This window comes from Cynoglossus semilaevis, chromosome 18 (genome assembly GCF_000523025.1).
Source record: "Cynoglossus semilaevis isolate Cse_v1.0 chromosome 18, Cse_v1.0, whole genome shotgun sequence".
NCBI lineage: Eukaryota > Metazoa > Chordata > Actinopteri > Pleuronectiformes > Cynoglossidae > Cynoglossus > Cynoglossus semilaevis.
Window position 1 is genome coordinate 3,963,137 of NC_024324.1, and position 17,532 is coordinate 3,980,668.

General features: G+C 38.9%; 2 protein-coding genes across 6 annotated transcripts in view; both read right to left on the minus strand.

Moving 5' to 3' along the window:
* The window catches only part of LOC103394067 (sperm acrosome membrane-associated protein 4-like), an 11,189-nt gene extending 4,070 nt beyond the window's left edge, over window positions 1–7,119 (minus strand). Inside the window, exon 1 of the mRNA XM_008331202.3 lies at window positions 6,889–7,119. Within this exon, the coding sequence (XP_008329424.1) occupies window positions 6,889–6,940 (52 nt within the window). The 5' untranslated portion in view covers window positions 6,941–7,119. The remainder of the gene's footprint in view (window positions 1–6,888) is intronic.
* Window positions 7,120–11,858: 4,739 nt separating this feature from the next.
* csnk2b (casein kinase 2, beta polypeptide) lies at window positions 11,859–17,143 on the minus strand. Of its 5 annotated transcripts, none has more exons than XM_017041414.2 (7): window positions 17,001–17,143; window positions 16,059–16,139; window positions 15,549–15,651; window positions 14,909–15,024; window positions 14,678–14,753; window positions 13,941–14,130; window positions 11,859–13,351 (listed from the first exon to the last, which is right to left on the minus strand). In XM_017041414.2, exons 2-7 carry the CDS (start codon window positions 16,128–16,130, stop codon window positions 13,261–13,263), a joined length of 648 nt encoding a protein of 215 aa, XP_016896903.1. In that variant the 5' UTR covers window positions 16,131–16,139; window positions 17,001–17,143; the 3' UTR covers window positions 11,859–13,260. The 5 variants fall into 5 exon arrangements, with proteins under 5 accessions (XP_016896903.1, XP_008329422.1, XP_016896904.1 ...); XM_008331200.3 differs by having other exon boundaries at window positions 16,059–16,132; window positions 17,001–17,115; XM_017041415.2 differs by having other exon boundaries at window positions 16,059–16,140; window positions 16,997–17,115.
* Window positions 17,144–17,532: the final 389 nt, after the last annotated feature.

Here is a 17,532-nt window from a genome sequence, read left to right on the forward strand (position 1 = left end):
CCAACACCATCTGCTCATTGCCCCCCAGTGCAGTGACAAAGAATATTGTATTCCATTTCCGACATCAACCTGTACTATGGAGACATTTATTATTATTTCTTTAAATATACTTAGGAGTAAATAAGAATTTTATGGTATACCATTAAACCCTGGACTATTTGCACTCAGCTCGTGTCCAGACACTGGTGGAACTTATTGACCTGCAGACAATAGCTAACTGGGTGGCCGTTGTCAACACTAACAATGGATAAGCTTTTAAGGCAGGGTCTGTTGACACAGCTCTTCTTACCGATAGCCAGACTAAACAGTGGACACTGACTCAGGATTTTTTCCAGATTAGCTTTAACATAGGCCCCAGTTTAAAGACTACAATAAAGTCTAATAAGACTTTAAATGAAATCTGAAGAAGGATGAGGAAATCCAAGGAGCATCCTTGGTGTAAAAGCAACATCCTATAACTCAGTGAGTTTAGTACTGCCATGAAAAAGCTCCGACTGACTGAGAACCTGCACATGTGTAAATACTGCAGTTTCTCATCAGGAGCAGGTGATTGAATGGACAGTGCAGTAAATCGGAGGTGACATTGTGAGTTTGAAAGGCGACACACTCTGACTCAGAAAGTGGGTGGGAACACGTTCAGATTGTGACCTCTGTTGAAACTTCCACTCAAAAACCCGTTGCTCTGGTTCTCGTGTCAGAGTCCCATGACTTGGCTACAAAACAGGGCTGGACTGGGCACAGCAGCAGCAGCATCTCTACAAACGTCACTTAAAACACTCAATTCCACTTAGGCTAGTTCACAGAGTCATGGCACTGTGAAATCAAAACATTTCTTGTGACACTTCTAAATAAACAGGATTTTTTTTTTCCTAAAGTGCGTCATGATGAAACAATTAATGGAACAACATGGAGGTTTTCTGGTTTCATTCCAAATAACTAATATTTTAAACACCCTAGGCTCAGTGAAATATTGTGGAAATGAGAAGGAAAACATTTAAGGAAAATTGAGATTGATACTTTGTTTTACAGCAGAAAAAAAACCATAACATTTAATTTTAAACATTTATAAACAACTCCTGCAAAGTGTTCATTTTATAATACAAGTCAATGAATTCTATTGAGCTAGCTAGCTAAGAGCTAAAATATGGATTTAACAGACAATTTACAAAAACAATGCTAGAAATGGCTAACTTTAGACATTACCTAAAGGTTAGCCTTATCATCCACCCTGCTGTTTATTGCATTTCCACCTGATGTAACCTACGCATGTTTTTTATTTGGTAATCAATAATCAGTAAAAGTATTTTAATTGTTCAGTTCAACCTGTTCTTTATTCTAAACTACACCAGTAGAATTCACCTACTATCTCTGCCAACAACCATTAGTTCACAGGACAGTCATAGTTGGAATCACATTGAGGGTTTTTTTTTAAAATTGTATTTAGGTTTGACGCCATTATGGAAGAAAAATATAGCTATTGAGTTAAAGATGGTGCACTACTTCCAGATTAATGTCTCCTCCATATTTGGTATGCAACACAGTAAAGAAGTGACTATGACATCATGAGTGAAGGCAGCAATACTTTGTTTGCACCAAACCTTTTCCATGACTAACTGTGAACACGCTAAAGAAATGATAAAAGGACGTTTGACTACTGAGGTCTAAATCCACTCTGCGGTACAGTCATCCCAACTCTGTACTTCACTGATTCAGAAGAACACACACCTTCAACCATTGTACTCCAGGAGCCTAAAACAACCACACCCTCCACAGATGGTTTCGGTTACACCCCAGTTCTAGTAAAGCTACCATTTTAGGTGACTTTGTTGACATCCTGTCAGATACATTAGCAGCACAAAGGTAATAAAACCAAATCTAATCTGTCAGTATATATAAGAAATGTTACATTTATTTCAGGTCATTCACAAAAACACACAACTTGTATCTAGCTTTAACCTTGTGGTCCAGCAGAGAAATGCATGTAACAAAGAGACTAAAATGAACAAAAGTCAGGAACCACGGAAATCTTCTTTTTTGTGCTGCCACACCTTTTACCTCATCATTCCATAATGCAATTTACACACACACACCATAGGAATTCAGCATCCAGACAAACTTCATTCTGTGCTGTCATTCACCACACCACTACAGGCACACGCATGTTTTAAATATACGACTTTAAGACCTTAGAAGGGGTTAACACAGACGGAAATAAAGGGCTGCAGTACTCCAAACTTCACCTTCCATCAGGACCCAATGGAGAAAAACCTCTTCAACCGATTTACAAAGGGCCCAAATTTAGCTGTTCAGCACAATTAAAGCACATCATAAGATGTTTCTGCATTGGATTTTATTCAAAATTTGTTCTGACAGTCTACACAACTGGAAATACAACAAAACGAAGACCCTCAAATGCCTCAAGCTGTAAAACAGGTGGTTCTGCAGCTCTTAGAATTAATTTCATATCCACATTCTGACAGATGAAAGTAACCAACGCAGAACATTGATGTGACTCAATGACAGTAAAGGATGAGAAACAGGTTTTCTACTAAGTACATTTACTGTTTCAAGAACCTCTGCATTTATAGACTGGAAGGACAAAATCACCATGAAGAAACTACAAAACTGACACAAAACAGTCCTTAAGAGACGAGAAAAATGCTGAAACGACAGGAACAAAACAAAGACGTTTTTATGGCTCACTATAACATTTACTGTGATCTTTGTGTCCAGAGACCCATTATAGCACAGTCGGTCCAGTATGACCAGAGTGTGAAGTCGACACATGGGAGCAGTTCCACTAATGAAGCTCAATCACAGCAGGCTGTTTGTGCAGTGCTGTGGTTGGAATAACATTTAATTAGTTTGTGTCTTCACTTGTTTCTCCAAGGCATTTCAAACTTGATCTTCTGTTCATCCATCCACACACACTGCACATCTGAATAATAAATTGAGATGTTTACTTAAGCAGGTGAAAGGTTTTTTTGTTGTTGTTGTTCATGTTCATTTTCTTGATGGCGACGACTGATCGCAAAACAATAAAAGGCAAGTTATGGGACTAGTCAGGTCAGTTATGAGGAAGTCATTTTTTTGGACAAACAATAATGATTTGTGCCAATAATGATTTGTGTTGTCTGTAGTTTGTTTTTATATAAAGTGAACCATTAAAACAGAAAATGAAATTAAAATATTGCTCAAAGTGAGTTCAATAGTAACATTCACCAAAAGTAGGGTAGAAATGAATAGAAACATACTTATAACCACATATTAGCATATTCTTAAGGGTATGCTAACACAACAAATGTAAACCTATGGACAACAAACAGCTAACCCCAAAAAAGAGAGTAAACCTCGTAATAACGTAATCAGAAAGAGAAAAAAAAAATACATGAAACCAGTATTTATACCACAAATGGCAGAAAATGTGTGTATTTTAGCAAAGTCAGTCTTTAGGGGTATTTTAGAATATTTTTGACCTGAGGTATTTTGTCAAATCCAAGTAATTCTGAGTAAAGCAGAAAAAAATAAAAGTTTGGTCGGCAAGTATTTACATAACCAAAGAAAACGTTGGAATACTTTGTTGTGGCACATTAGTCATACAGTTAGAGTCCGTGCAGTTGCAGCCTTACACTGCCCTCTGCTGGCCTTTTAATCAGCTACGAATCAGGGACATAGAAAACAGTTCAACACAAAAAGAGTGCGCCCACATCCAGACAACAAACAGGAAGGTTGAAACAAGACACTGTGTCAAACAGGTCCGTGATGATCACAATGACGGCAAACTCAGAAAAGCTGAGAATAAATACAGTCATGTGACCCAGGGGTTTTCATGCAAACATCCTTCACATGGTGTTTGTTACAGACAGTTGATGAAAACCTGGATAAAACAATGATGTGGACACACAATAAAATTGTTGTGTTCGCATGTAATAACCTGCCATTCTAATCTACCATTTATATCAAGTATAATTAGGTTATTTTATTATATAAATTAAGTACAAATGTCTGGTCAAAGGCAAGGAGAACACCGGCTTCTACATAACACAAGATGTTGATCAAACAGGTGCAGTACACACCAACGGTCAACAGGTGGAAGCAAAAGAGACGTGTCAGGTTAGCCGTAGTAAAATAGTGTGACTTTGAGCTGCGTGTTTTTACTGAGATACAGTAAACTGTACAAACTGTAGAAAGTTTCTACCATTTTCCACCACAGCTGACTGTCTGTAATCTGGATCAGGTTCATATGAGGCCTGCACTTTTTTTTAAAATCCTAATTAGTCCCATAAGGACGTAGAGTCTGGCCTCTGTCACATGGCATGACAATGAACTGCGGGTTGAGTGTCCTGACCAGGGGCTTGTCGCACCTGGACTTGATCCGCCAACCTTCTGGTCGACGACCCTCTTATGACAAAGCTGGGAATGCAGAGGTGCCATTTTAAAGTCACTTGTTTGTCACAAACAACATTCACAACTACCAAAGTACTAGAAGGGTTTAAGGTCAGAAATCTCCCACAGTATCGGCTCAAAGATGAGAGAGGAAGAAAAGCTCCAGCAAAAGGGTGTGGTTGGAAACAAGAGCCTGAACAACAGTGTTTAAGCAGCCTTAAGCAAAAGGAGAAATACAGTAGCGCCAAAACACAATAACGTATGAACAAATGTTCGGACAACATACGCTGCACGAAAAAGAAATATGATCCTATGGTATAGTCTGGGTTTGGATTACCTCGGCGCTAAAAAGAAAAAACTGGCTCCCGGAGAGTCTACTGGGAGACATTTAGGGGGCGCTCTGAAAGATTTAAATTAAAAAATATTGAAATAAAATATTGTCAATTTCATGTCAACTGTGACACACTTTGTAGAGACTGTATACAAGTCTCTACAAATTTGGACTGTTTCTTTACAGTCTGAAATACATATAGAAACACAAACAAAAAAACAATGCTGTGTCTATTCTGTAGCCAGTGGGTGACACTGTAGGCTACTTAAATCACTACGTCTTTAAGTTGTTATGTAGTAACGTTGCCTCCTGAATTTATCTTAAGGGGCACGGCTGCTGAACTCCAATACCCCCCCCTTTTCTCCCACCTCCCCAATAAAAAAGGGCACAGCCTTCACTGCTTCAAGGTGAGGAATTTCTCATGCAAGACTAGGCTGGCAGGCCTGAACATAATTCAGTCTACTAATAACGTCTGGAGGAGAAGAAGACGAAGTAGAAGAAGAAGAAAAAAAAAGGAACCTTGTGCCACAAACAGACTGCCTCACCCCAACCTATAATAACAGTAAATCCTTGGATGAGTGTATCGTGGCCCAAACAGGCCAAACCACTGTTCCTGCTCTGTTCCATGTGGGAAACAATTACTCATGCTGTGTTTGTGGTGGAATCTTCCAGACTGCCATTTGAACAAGTATTTTTCAAGGCTCTGCATCCCCTGGTTTTCCTCAACTTGTAGATCAGGAACAGTTCAAAACTACAAGGCATTCCCATATCACTCCTGATTTAAAGGCTCATACACAATCAACAAAACTTATTTGGCTAACTGTAATTTTACAATAGGCCTCATCGACATCAACTTTAATCATAATTTAAAGCATTTAATTGAGTCAATGTCCTTTACGTTTAACTTTCGCTAATGCTCATTAGGGTTGTTTGAATAGTGTTCTGATCACATTAAACTATCATTAACCTCCGACAGTTTGCAATTAGCATTGAGAAAACGTCTCTTTTCTCAGTGGCCTTAAGTTTATCTGTTACTCTAAGCAAACATTGGATCAATTTCAGCGGTTTTGGATGCTACCTTTAGCCAAAATTACTTTAACAAAAGTACAGTCTGATTATTTGTACTTCTTTTGACTTCATGCCAATGCTAATCTATTTTCAGTTAGCACATAGCTTTTAGTTAACAGAGGTTCCAAGCTTTTATAGTTTACCTTTTAGTTCATTGTGTGCCAACATCCTTCTTCTTAACTTCCTTACAGACCATTTTGAACTTAATCGGTTTTTAAGTTAGTATATTTCACATCAACTTCCCCTATTCCATTTATTAACATTTTATGATTTATAGCCATACTAAAAAAACTATTTTATTTCACTTTGCAGTAAAGTAAACTTTCTGGTTTCAATGTTTTACCTAAGGTAACTTTTACCGTGTTTGCTTACAACAATGTACCACAATTAACCTAATTTGCTATTCAAATCATTTTTGTTTTGGTGTCAGAAACCTACATGCAACTGCATCATGGAGTCCAAATTTTATTATCATTTTAACCTAAATAAACAACATCCAACGTTGTTATGTTGATATTTTAATGATAATATCAGTCAAATAAGCTTGTTGAGCTCATTTGGATTACTCAAGTCTAAACAAATAATTAGTTGAATCGTCATACGTTAGGAAGGAACACACCCTGTCTTAAATGATAACAGCCCCGAGCTGCGGGCCAAAACAGCAGACGCTAGAAATGTCATATCACCCATAAAAATAACATTTTCCAATATCGACAAGATGAAGTTAAAAGATGACACAAAAAAATAGGGAGTTTTTTTTTTTAAATGAAATACGTCAATTTATGTACCAACAAGACTATCAACAATGGTAATAAAAAAAGGTCCTAAAAGCACCAACGAAGTGTGAAGAATAAAGAATAGATTTTTTTTTTTTAAATAACCCGGATTTTGATATCCGGTCTGGGCAACCACCAAAACGTGTCGCACCAACAATAAAAACAAAAAACAAAACAGAATTTAGTCAGTAAACACACATTCATACGGTTTTCAAACGTCCGCAGTGACTCTAAAAGCTTACCTCGAAGAAGAATAATTTAACTGGCAAAAAAAGAAAAGAAAGATAAACATTTATGTAAAGTAAATCATTTTGAGTGGTGACTTACCCACTGCCATGCAGAGTGCGACTGCAAAGAGCTGGAGGATGACTCGTTTCATTTTTGAAATAATAAAGGAGTTTAGAGTTCACAGTGAAAACTGAGCAGAAGAGCAACTAACGTCTGTCTCTGACCGTTAGAACTTCAAATAGCGGGTTTTTTTCTCTCTCTCTCTTTCTCTTTCTCCACTAACGAGGTATTTATATTCCTTCACTTCCCAGCAACGTCACTGCTGTCCAATCAGGAGAGGCTTCCTCAGAAACCAACCCAGTATTTTTAAAGCTCTCCCACCTGAGCTTCATCGAGTCAATTAAATGCTCTACGAGGGGGGATGTGACGTCATGTTTTTAATATATAGTTTTCTCAGTATCCCATGATGGTGGTCATGTGATGATTACTGTAGTCACATTATTAATCAGTTGTATATTATATGGTGACACAGAGTTATTATATCATATACATATAATTTTGGTTTATATTATATATATATAACAGTGTAGTTAATCAAAAGTATTGTTTATGTATTTATTTTTTATTTATTTGTGTGTTTGATATATCCGAAAAATAACTTACTATGGGTTTATTATTGTTTATATGGTAACACTATATTAGTGAAAAGTTTTGCTATTGGTTATTTTTAAAACTTTTAAATGTGACACTATGTGGTACTTTAGAGCTTGAAATATTATAAAATATATATAATGTATGTAGTAGCGTAGTGAGTATATATGTGTGTTTATGATTTTCTTTATAGTTGAAATAACATATATTTAAATATTTCTATATCCATATATTGTGCTTGTCCAGAGCTTTATTATTATTTATTGTTATTTAGGTTGAGTGTATTTAATGAGAAAGTCTCAGGTTTATATCCTTTCCTTTCTGGGATTAAAGCGTACTTTAAACATAAACTATTATATGGATGTGATGGCATACTGTTCCTCTTGTTAGAGCACATTTCACCTGATCTAAGGTTCAAGTTAAAAAAAGACACAGTTGCCTCTTGGGTAACAGGCGTATTATTCTGGCTAGTTATTTGCCCTAACTCACAAAGACCCGGGTGATGAAAGCCCTTTAATTTGTCACAGGCTCCATTTCATCTTGAAAAACTTCATCAAAATCTCCAGCAGGATTTCCTTGCAGGGATTCTTTGATTCCCCTGGAACTGGAGCCTGAACACTTTCACAGGAAGACAACGTTGCGACACCTGAACTGACTCTGTTTGTTGGAGGCAGATAATGTCCTTATTTATGTTCGATACGTTTGCGTGTCTAATGGGTGGGGTTTAGTCAGGCGGAGTACACAGTATGCACATAGTAAATATTTGGACAGTCACACACCTACCCTGAGGCAACCCACAAACATACAACGTAAAATAAAGGCTTGATTTTGTGTGTTACATTTTACAGTGAGTGAATATCAGAAACTCAGGTGATATTTCTGACCCACAGCTACATATCACATTCTCCTGCTTAGTACCAGGACCTGTCAGTACCAGAATCGAACCCAGTCGGCAGAGGGTAGGCGTTCCAGCAACTTTTTCCCACTGTATAGCCATATGTGTTTAAAATTGCATAAACAGACATACAGAATGGTTTCACATGTCTGCTTATGAATCTGCCTTACACCCTGAAGGTCATGGGTTCGAGCCCTATATATATGTATATATGTTTTTTTTTTTAACCATCATACTGTGTTACCAGATTTGACAAAGAAACTCTCCGAGCAGCCAATTTCTCCTGAGGAGTTCTAGTAGAATATTTAGCTCGGTTGTGATCTGATGGTGTGTTTTTGCAGGTTCCTACAGGTTGCTGTTCTGTTTTTACAGGTCAGGCCTGAGGTTCAAATTACTTACAAGAACATGTTTGTTCTTGCCCGGAGTTTGTCCCATAGCATTCCCAAATATTTCAGGTGTTTGTTCTGCCTCGGAGGGAGGTGACGGGTGTATTCAGCCGTTGGGTGACTGTTGTGATTACGAGGGTGAGCACAATCACAAAGACTGACGTTTGGTGTTAATCTGTCTGTAGATTGATGTGTGTCTGGTTTAATGATTATATATATATATGTGTGTGTGTGTGTGTGTTTATGATTAAGTCAACAAGCTTAGGTTGCCTAAAGGAGGGAGGGAAGAACGGAGAACGGGTGGTTATGAAATGGCATCCTCAGAGTCATGGTTTTGAAATGCCTTGCAGTGAGGGAGGCTGTCTGTGGTGCCGACGGTGAAATGCCTCTATTGTTTTGCCCACAGATTCCCCGTGTTTCTCAACTGCCGTCACTCAGCACAAGGGCGTGTGGGAGAAGCCAGCCAAGCTCTACTCCCCGACTGCTGGAGTTGCAGCAGCGACAGCAACAAGGCGACAGAGACACAAGAGAAGCTAAAGGACAAATCCCAGGGCCTGAGAGCTAACATTTAATATCCAGCTGAGTCAGACGGAAACTCTACATTAGCAGACATAAGGCTAGGAGCCACTATTTTGACAGGATATGAAGTGTGAACCTGATGATGGCAGTAATTAAAAGAACGCACAGTTACCGCTGTTCAATGGTTGGGGTGTGGTCCTGGAGGAGTGGCAAAAAAAATCGCCCTTTTCAAATGTAGGGTCGATGTTTTAGGGTGAAAATGACCCCTTCTGGTTCACCATTTTACAGTCTTAGTGATTTTTTTGTAAAGTGATACTAAGTTTGATCTGCGTCCAGGAGCCTTTAAACAGAAATGCATAAATACAGAAAAATGTGAATTTTTGTGAGTCCATACAGAACCTTGTGATGGTGCCAACATTAACGTTAAAACTTTGACTCACTGTCCTCATGACTCATTAGTGGAGGACTACTCATAGGAGTATGAACCCTATGTTTAACGCACATGTCTATTACACCTTGAGTCATAGTTATTTTGGTCAAGCAAACCAGATTCATAACAAACACTGACATATACCTGACACTGCACTGAAGGTCGAGCGGTGATTCCTTTTTTTTTTTTTTTTTTCTCTTTTGGGCCAAAGCAGTCGGGCAACCACTGACCAATGAGCCGAGCTCTGCTCACAGTTCCTAAAAATAAAATACGAACATCACATCTGGGCTGCAGTGTCCTGGAGGGCATGTGGGGAAATTCCAACAATGGATGGACGTGGGCTGCTTTGTTTTGGTCTGATGAGCCCAAACACAGCACATCATCACAACATTCCCAGTGAGAAGAAAGGTGTGGGCGGTGTCATGATAACAGAAGGGGGGGTTGACGGGGGATTCTCATGGACGCCTTAGAAAAATGTTGAAATGCATTCGAAACACGAGGAATACCTTCAAGCAGTGATGTCAGCAGAAAGAAAAACCACGGCTGCTGCAGCTGCTGCTACATGTGGAGACTTCAGGAAAAAACAGGGATTTAAAAATGAGCTTAACATCATGCAAAATAAAGGAAAAAGAAATAAAGGACGTGAGGTAAAAAACAACCTTCAGTTTTAGAAATTAGCTTTTGGCGTCACTGTAGGTCACCGGATGTTTTCTGAACTGGACAGATTATGTCTCGTTTGTTGTTTGGGTCTGGGCATAAAACCTTAAAAGACAGCCAAAAACACAGACTGATGCTGGTTTTTTAAGGCAAGCTCAGCAGAGTCTAGGAGAAAAACATGCCCCACCATACAGTAAAATCCAGACTCTGTTTTGGATGTGGTCTCAGTTGCTGCGGCTGGCGCGCATTTCCTTCATAGTTGGATGTGTTGCAGAGTATCTGCTGTCTCAACGAAAACAACAACATCAACTGGCAAGGACAAAAAATCTCTGAGGGAAAATGGTGTAATGTTGCCTCTGGGTGTGGCTGAACTTTTCTAAGAGGAGCAGACGATGCAGCTGATTCAAAACCATCAGCGTTCTGCTGCTTTATGGACAGAGAGTCTCCTGCAAGAGTAGAGGTGAGGAGAGGGTTCATCAGCCAGAGGACCACGAGGAGAAGACGGTCACACTCTGCTGGAGTTAACGGATGTTAAACATCAGCTTAATGGATTCCATAACCCAAAGCTGAAGTGCTGTTGAAGTGCTGTGAAGAAGGGCAGGACCCAGGCTGAGGTTTGAGGTTTAATTCTAAGTCATGAAGGAGTGTTCTCCTCCTCCTCCCCTTTTCCTTCCTCTTCCCTCTGGAAAATCTGACAGGGCACGGCCACATGAAGACAAGTGGAGCCTGCCTGCCAGTCATTTTTCCACACACAGCTGCTGTGCAGAAGGGGGGAAAAGGCGAGTTTGTATGAGTCACATGAAAAGAAGTCAAACCTGGTGTGTGCGTCACATGGTGTTTGTCCCACAGCAGCAGATTAGAGTGGGATCCAGTAACAGGATAGTTTGAGTCCTCACATGTTTCCATGTCCTTCAGATTTATGTTCACAGCCTATTAATTGACTCTGGAATCATAAATTATTTATCATTGCTAAAGTATGACTGAGGTCTTGTGATTGTGTGCATAGTTTGGTGTTTGTATTATTGTGTGTGTGTGTGTGTGTTTAGCCCAGTGATGCAGCTACTCAGAGTCATGTGAAAAGTCCCCGCAACCACACCCTGGAACTCTAGATGTTTCTCCCACCAAAACACACACACGGTTGATGTCCAATCTCCACAACATTGAAAATGCTTTGACACAAAACTTATTCACAGAGAGCAGACTTCTAAAAAAAATAGCTGGTATAGAAATACTTTTGAAAAATTTCACAAACACCAACTTTCTTCTTTAGAAGAACAAAGTGTGAAAACATGGATAAATAAGTATAAAACATTTTTCCAGATCACAGAATAATTATTTTCCTCTCCCAGACTAAATTTTAGTTTAATTTAATTCGACGTTTGTGGCTTTGGTGCCGTTATTTTGTGTGTGTGTTGCATTTTTGCATGATATCAGCAAAATCAGGATAAACTGTGAAAAGATCTGCTGACGCCGTGTGGCATTCGCATGGAACTGCAGTCTAAATAAAAAACCAAACAGCGTAATACCCAAATAGTATGAAAACAAAATAGAAGTTTATTGAGAATTCTGAATCCTGCTCACCAACAGACATCACAAAGAAAACATTAGTTAACATTTGAAAACATAAATAAATCTTCTGTTGTATCAGGGTTTCTGACAAAAAACTAACAATAATTTTAAACAACAGTGAAGCGCAGAGCAACTGAGTGCCTGCACCCTCCACTGTTTCAGAAACAAAAACTAGCAGCTGGTCGTGATCTGTGAGGAAACGTGAACATAAATAATGAGACTGACACAGAGCGACACCAGGAGGACGAATCAGTGCAGTGTAAGAGTGAGCTGAAGGATTCAGATTGTCTAAAATTCATCTAGTTGTCTCCTGACGGACCTTTGACGTGGACAGTTTGACATTTGAAAAATTTGTCAGCATGTTTTTGGAGATGTTGCTGTAAAGACTCAAACCAATTATAACCATCTAAAATATGAAACTACAGCAAGACAGAAGTGACATTAACTGACCTCTTCTTGATGTGGCTTCATATTTACCGTAGGGTTTGAAATTAATTCAGTCTTTACATCCAACTGCTCTCATTAAGTGACTCATTCTTCTAATGTCAAACTGTTTTGCTGAAGATAAAGCTTTAAAAGAGGGCTCATCCTGCTGCTGCTCCTGGAAAACAAAGGAAGGGCAGTTTATTTCCCACATTTCAGGATCAACACAGGCTGATGTGTTCTGAGAAAGAAAGAAAAAAAAGGACTACCATTTCTACTCCAACAAAACCAAATCACTTTGTTTCTCCAGGAAAAAAAAAAAATCAAACGATGGTGGCGTATTCTTCCGCACCTTAAGGCAAAGTTAACAGAATGCTGTGTGCTCCACCACCGCCCGCTGTCAGGGGGGAAAAGAACCTACGTTTACCAACGACTAATGAAGAAGAACACCTCGTCACAACTGTCTGTGGGACTGACCGCCTGAGTGAACATGCTCTGGGACGAACACAAACTGGAGTTTTAGGACCTTTTTTTTTTTTTTACCAAACTTTGCCAAAAACATAAAAAAAACACAGAGGTGACTGTACCATCAGACACCTTTATTCACCTGCTGTATTATGGCACTGCTGAGTTTGGTAACGTACGTGGATGGAATCCCGAGTGTGTGGTTGATTCTTTCATGTCTGTGCGTTTTATTTTTTTTGTTTTGTTTTTTTAATCATATCATATATTTTCTCACTCACAATCAAAACGTTTTGCTCTGTTTTCATTGACCCTAATCTAAACCAAAAATAATACAGTCTTCAGGGTGGTGGGGGCAGGGGCTGGCGGGGGTTTCTGAAGAGCTTTAAAAGGCAGGTGACTTCCTGCTCTTTTGGACATTTCATTTCCTTTCCTCTCTCCCCTCTCTGTCATACTGCCTTCTCTCGTCTCCCGGGTGTCTAGCGGATGGCCTTCACGGGGCTCTTGAAGCTGGACGCGGCCTGCAGCTGCAGCTGATACGCCATGGGGTGGATTTTAAACCCATAAAGTCTGGAGGGAAGAGAACATGAGGAAAATAAATAAGCCATGAAAAGTGAAAAGATAAAAGTCAAAACAAACTCCTGAGATGTGAGTATCATGGAGGTAAAACACAAGCTGCTGAGACAGACTTGTTTACACTGAGATAGGTGACGGGTCCGCTTTCAGTGAAAGAGAAAAAGTGGTGAAACATGAGCCTGGACACACACTGTTGCCCTGAGACACACACATTCCTCCCCATTTTCTTTCTAACAACTTGAATCCAGGAGTAAAACTGTGAAGGAAGGTTTCCTCAGTGGAAAGTTTATTTTACTTCCATGAGGCAGAAACTGTACACGTATTACAGTAACTCAGTGTGTTTGTGGTTACTGTGTGATGCAGATCAAAATAGATCTCTTCTTGGACCACCAGTTAAGGAAGACTTATCTCCGTCTTATTAGCTGTTAAGTTTAAAGCTCTAAAACTGACAAATGTGACGCCAGAGATTGTGGAAAAACGCCTTTTTACAGTACAAACACTACCAACTCAATTATAACATTTATAAACCAAAAGGACAAATCCCTGCATGTTATTAAAGGTCAAAGGTGATTTATAAACAGACCTGGGGACAAACTGGTTGGCGGGCCTCTTCGGCCTGTACTCGGGGTGGACCATGAACAGCATGTGAGGGAAGCCGGTGCCAAAGTAGGCTCCGTCTGTGTGGTGGTGTCGGGAGGATTTCGGTGTGTAGACGTCCATGCATTTGGGGCAGTAGAGCTTCACCATGGCCTCACCGGGGATATCTGACAGACCTGTGGGGACGGAGGAGTAAAGTCAAGAGCCTCTGACTTTCAGAATCTGTCCAAACTTCACAGACAAATACTCCACAGAGCATTGTTCATTTTAGCAACTTAGTCAACAACCTTTTTTATAATAAGTTCAATAAATAATAATAAATAAAACACTGATTTATATCAGAATACTATTTTGTATGTATTCTGACATTTCATTGACCTAATCTTAAGGATTATTGACACTAAGACTTAGTCAAAATGTGGTCAAAAGACCAAATAAAAATGGCTGGCAAAATCAAGATAGTACAAGAGGCAGCCTGGCTGCTTTAAATTAAAAAAAAATTGTTAATATTAATTTGTCTGAGCAGGTCACATTTTACAAATGAGTTTTTTTGTTGTGAGTGACATCAAGCTGAATGAGAATTCACTGTGCGTGCAATCATATCAATCATCACTAATGAGCCTGACGCCCTCCTCCCTCCTCGACCCACCAAAGACAAATACTGACACTGTGGAAGACAAAGAACGTAGTCACAGCAAATGTCTCTGATGGTTTCACACTCACCAATGGGAAGCATGGGCTGATTCTCACAATAAACGCGGGGGCAGTAGCCAAAGTCTCCCTGCTGGTACTTCTCCAACTGAGAAAAGAGAATCAAGTTTAATATTCCTCTCTAGCACTCATGCACACTTTACATTGAAAACAATAGTGCAAAAAAAACATAAAAGACAAGATTAAAAAAAAATAACACCAGACAAAGTGGACATAAGGGTTCGGAGGTTCACTGATCCCTACCATCTGTGCGATGCCTCTGTTAGTGAGGATGTATCTGGCGTGGATGAGACCGTACAGCATCTCTGCTGCCTGTTCGATCAGGTCGCTCTGGTTGGGATTGTCCTCTAGCTCCTCGTCTAACAAGGGAAAGTGTGAGAAAAGCTGAAAATGTTAATGGTGTCACCCAAATATAACTGTTAAGACTTAAAATCTGTGCCGAGAAGCTATTCCCAAAAAGGCAGCTAACAACAACAAAAGAAAAAAACAGAGGGCCTGTCTTGTGATACAACTATGAAGAAAGACAACTACTGTAAGGTTCTAAAGAAATCACAATCAACAGAGATATCCCTCACAGGGAAACAACTCTGGAATTGTAACGCGTCAGTTCTCATCTAACCTACAAAGAAGGCACCAGCTGATGGTCTGAAAACAAAAAGGCTCAACAGTTGACCACAGACTGCTGAGATAAAATGCTGGTTCATCAGTTTGTGTGAATATGTGCTTATCATTTCTATTTACCATACAGATCAAATGTGAACAAGTGGAGATGAAAACAAAGCATCTTAATGTAATTAAAAATGACTGATCAGTGTCTGTATCAACTTTAAACAATGACTCTAACATTAACAATGTAACAATAGAGACACATGTAACCACAGACCTGGTTCAAGGTCAAGGATCATGTCCAGGGCCTGCCGATAGTGTGGAACTTGCTCATTGAGCCCCGTCAGATTGAACTTGTCCTGGATGTAGTCCTCGTCCACCTGTTCAACAATGAAAAGGGTAAATGAAGATTATTAGTTTGAAAAGTTCACATCAATCCAAACAAACGGGTCAGATACGAGAAACAATAGAAAACTCCCAGCAGCAAACGTGTAAAACACCTTCACAGTACTTTCAGAAATGAGTGTCAAAAACCACAAGCATGTACTGGAGTCACACTAAATTAAGCTCTTTGCAAAGTGTTTAGAAACTGAACAAAATGCAAATACCAGCAACAATAGGTCGCCTTGTTTGCATTTCTCTTAATACACTCTAAATATTTGAGCAACACTGCCCTGATTTTGGAACACCATTTCATCAGCCAAATACAAGGCTACATTACACAACTGACAGTTTGCGTATTTAATGTTATTAGTTAAGACACAATGGCTTTGTGCAAGTAACTCACCTCACAGAAAAATTCATTCCCCCTCAGTCCACAGAACCAGGAGATCCATGACACTTCCTCTGAACTGCTCATATCTGAAAACCTCAACAGGAGTATTTAAAAAAAAAAAATTTTTCACAATAGTAAATACAAAAAGACAAAAAAAATTAGGCAATTACTTGAATATGATCTTGCAAATATTAAGTGCAGAGAAAAACAGATGTGCTACATAGAATGTATAGAAAGACTTTTCACAACATTCTTGTTTTGTTTTGTCAGACATTGAATAAAACAACAACATGAATTTGTGGTCATTAACTAGTGGTTATTTTCATAAAACACATTATATATCATATTATATTTGGGTTTGAAGTTAAGATGTGCAACAAAAACATATTTCAGAATGAGCAAAATCACAAATCATCAATACAATTTATTCGTCGAGATTCGCTAAAAGCTGGAAACCTCATCATTTCAATATTTTACCAACATTTAATTATATAATATACAACATTCAGAGGTATATTTTGCTGGAAGAATTAAAGCGATTCTTTCGAATTCTATCAAAACATGTGTCCTAACCTAGTACAAGTTCCAGCCCAAGCCTTCACACAGCTAGGCTAAATAGCTTGCTAGTGTGAATTTCTAACTCTAATGGAATTATTTTGTATTGGGTTTAAGTGTAATTTAATAAATGTAGCGTGTACCAAGAATTAACACGATAACGATTAACGTTAAAAGTGTGCACACATCGAAAAAACACACTAAGGTAAAACAGAAGCCTGTTGTAGCAGGTGTTAGTTTTCTGTGCTAACCCTGCTAATAGCTAGAGCGAGAATCAATATGGCGCATCATTAGAAAATCAGGCCTCCCCGCAGACACGGGCTTGTTTAACGGTTCAGTTTGGACCGGTTTGTAGGCGGCTACAACACTGTAAACGACTTCATTTAAACACTTACTTACTTTCTTTTTATCTTATGTACTTCTGTAAAACCCGACAGACAGATATCAAAGCAACCTCACCGGTGTAAATAAAATGGACACCAGCTCACACCGTAGGTTGCGTTGTTCCTCTTCCTCTGCAGTGTCGGCCACTCAAAGCTACAGCGCTCACGGCGGACTGTTGCCACCTATTGCCCCTTATATGTACTACATACGATACATCTCAAGTTTAAGTATATCTATCTATCTAGATTATACACAAATATACTTTGAGGAAACAAATCCAAAGGGTGTAAAGTTAAATTAAAAAATAAAGATAAAATTGTTTGACAATAAATTGTATTCAGTCTGCTTTTTTAATTTTATAGTCCCTTATATTTACAAATGAGTTGTTAACATTATTGATAAAAAACTGAACATGCAGCTAATTTAGTTTTTTTTTTTCAAGTTAATACTAAAAGTTTTTTTTCAAATACTTGAGGGTTTTTGTGTAAATTGGACAGGTGCCTGTAATGTTAGACCAGAGCTTTCAAATCGTGGCGTGGGAACCCAG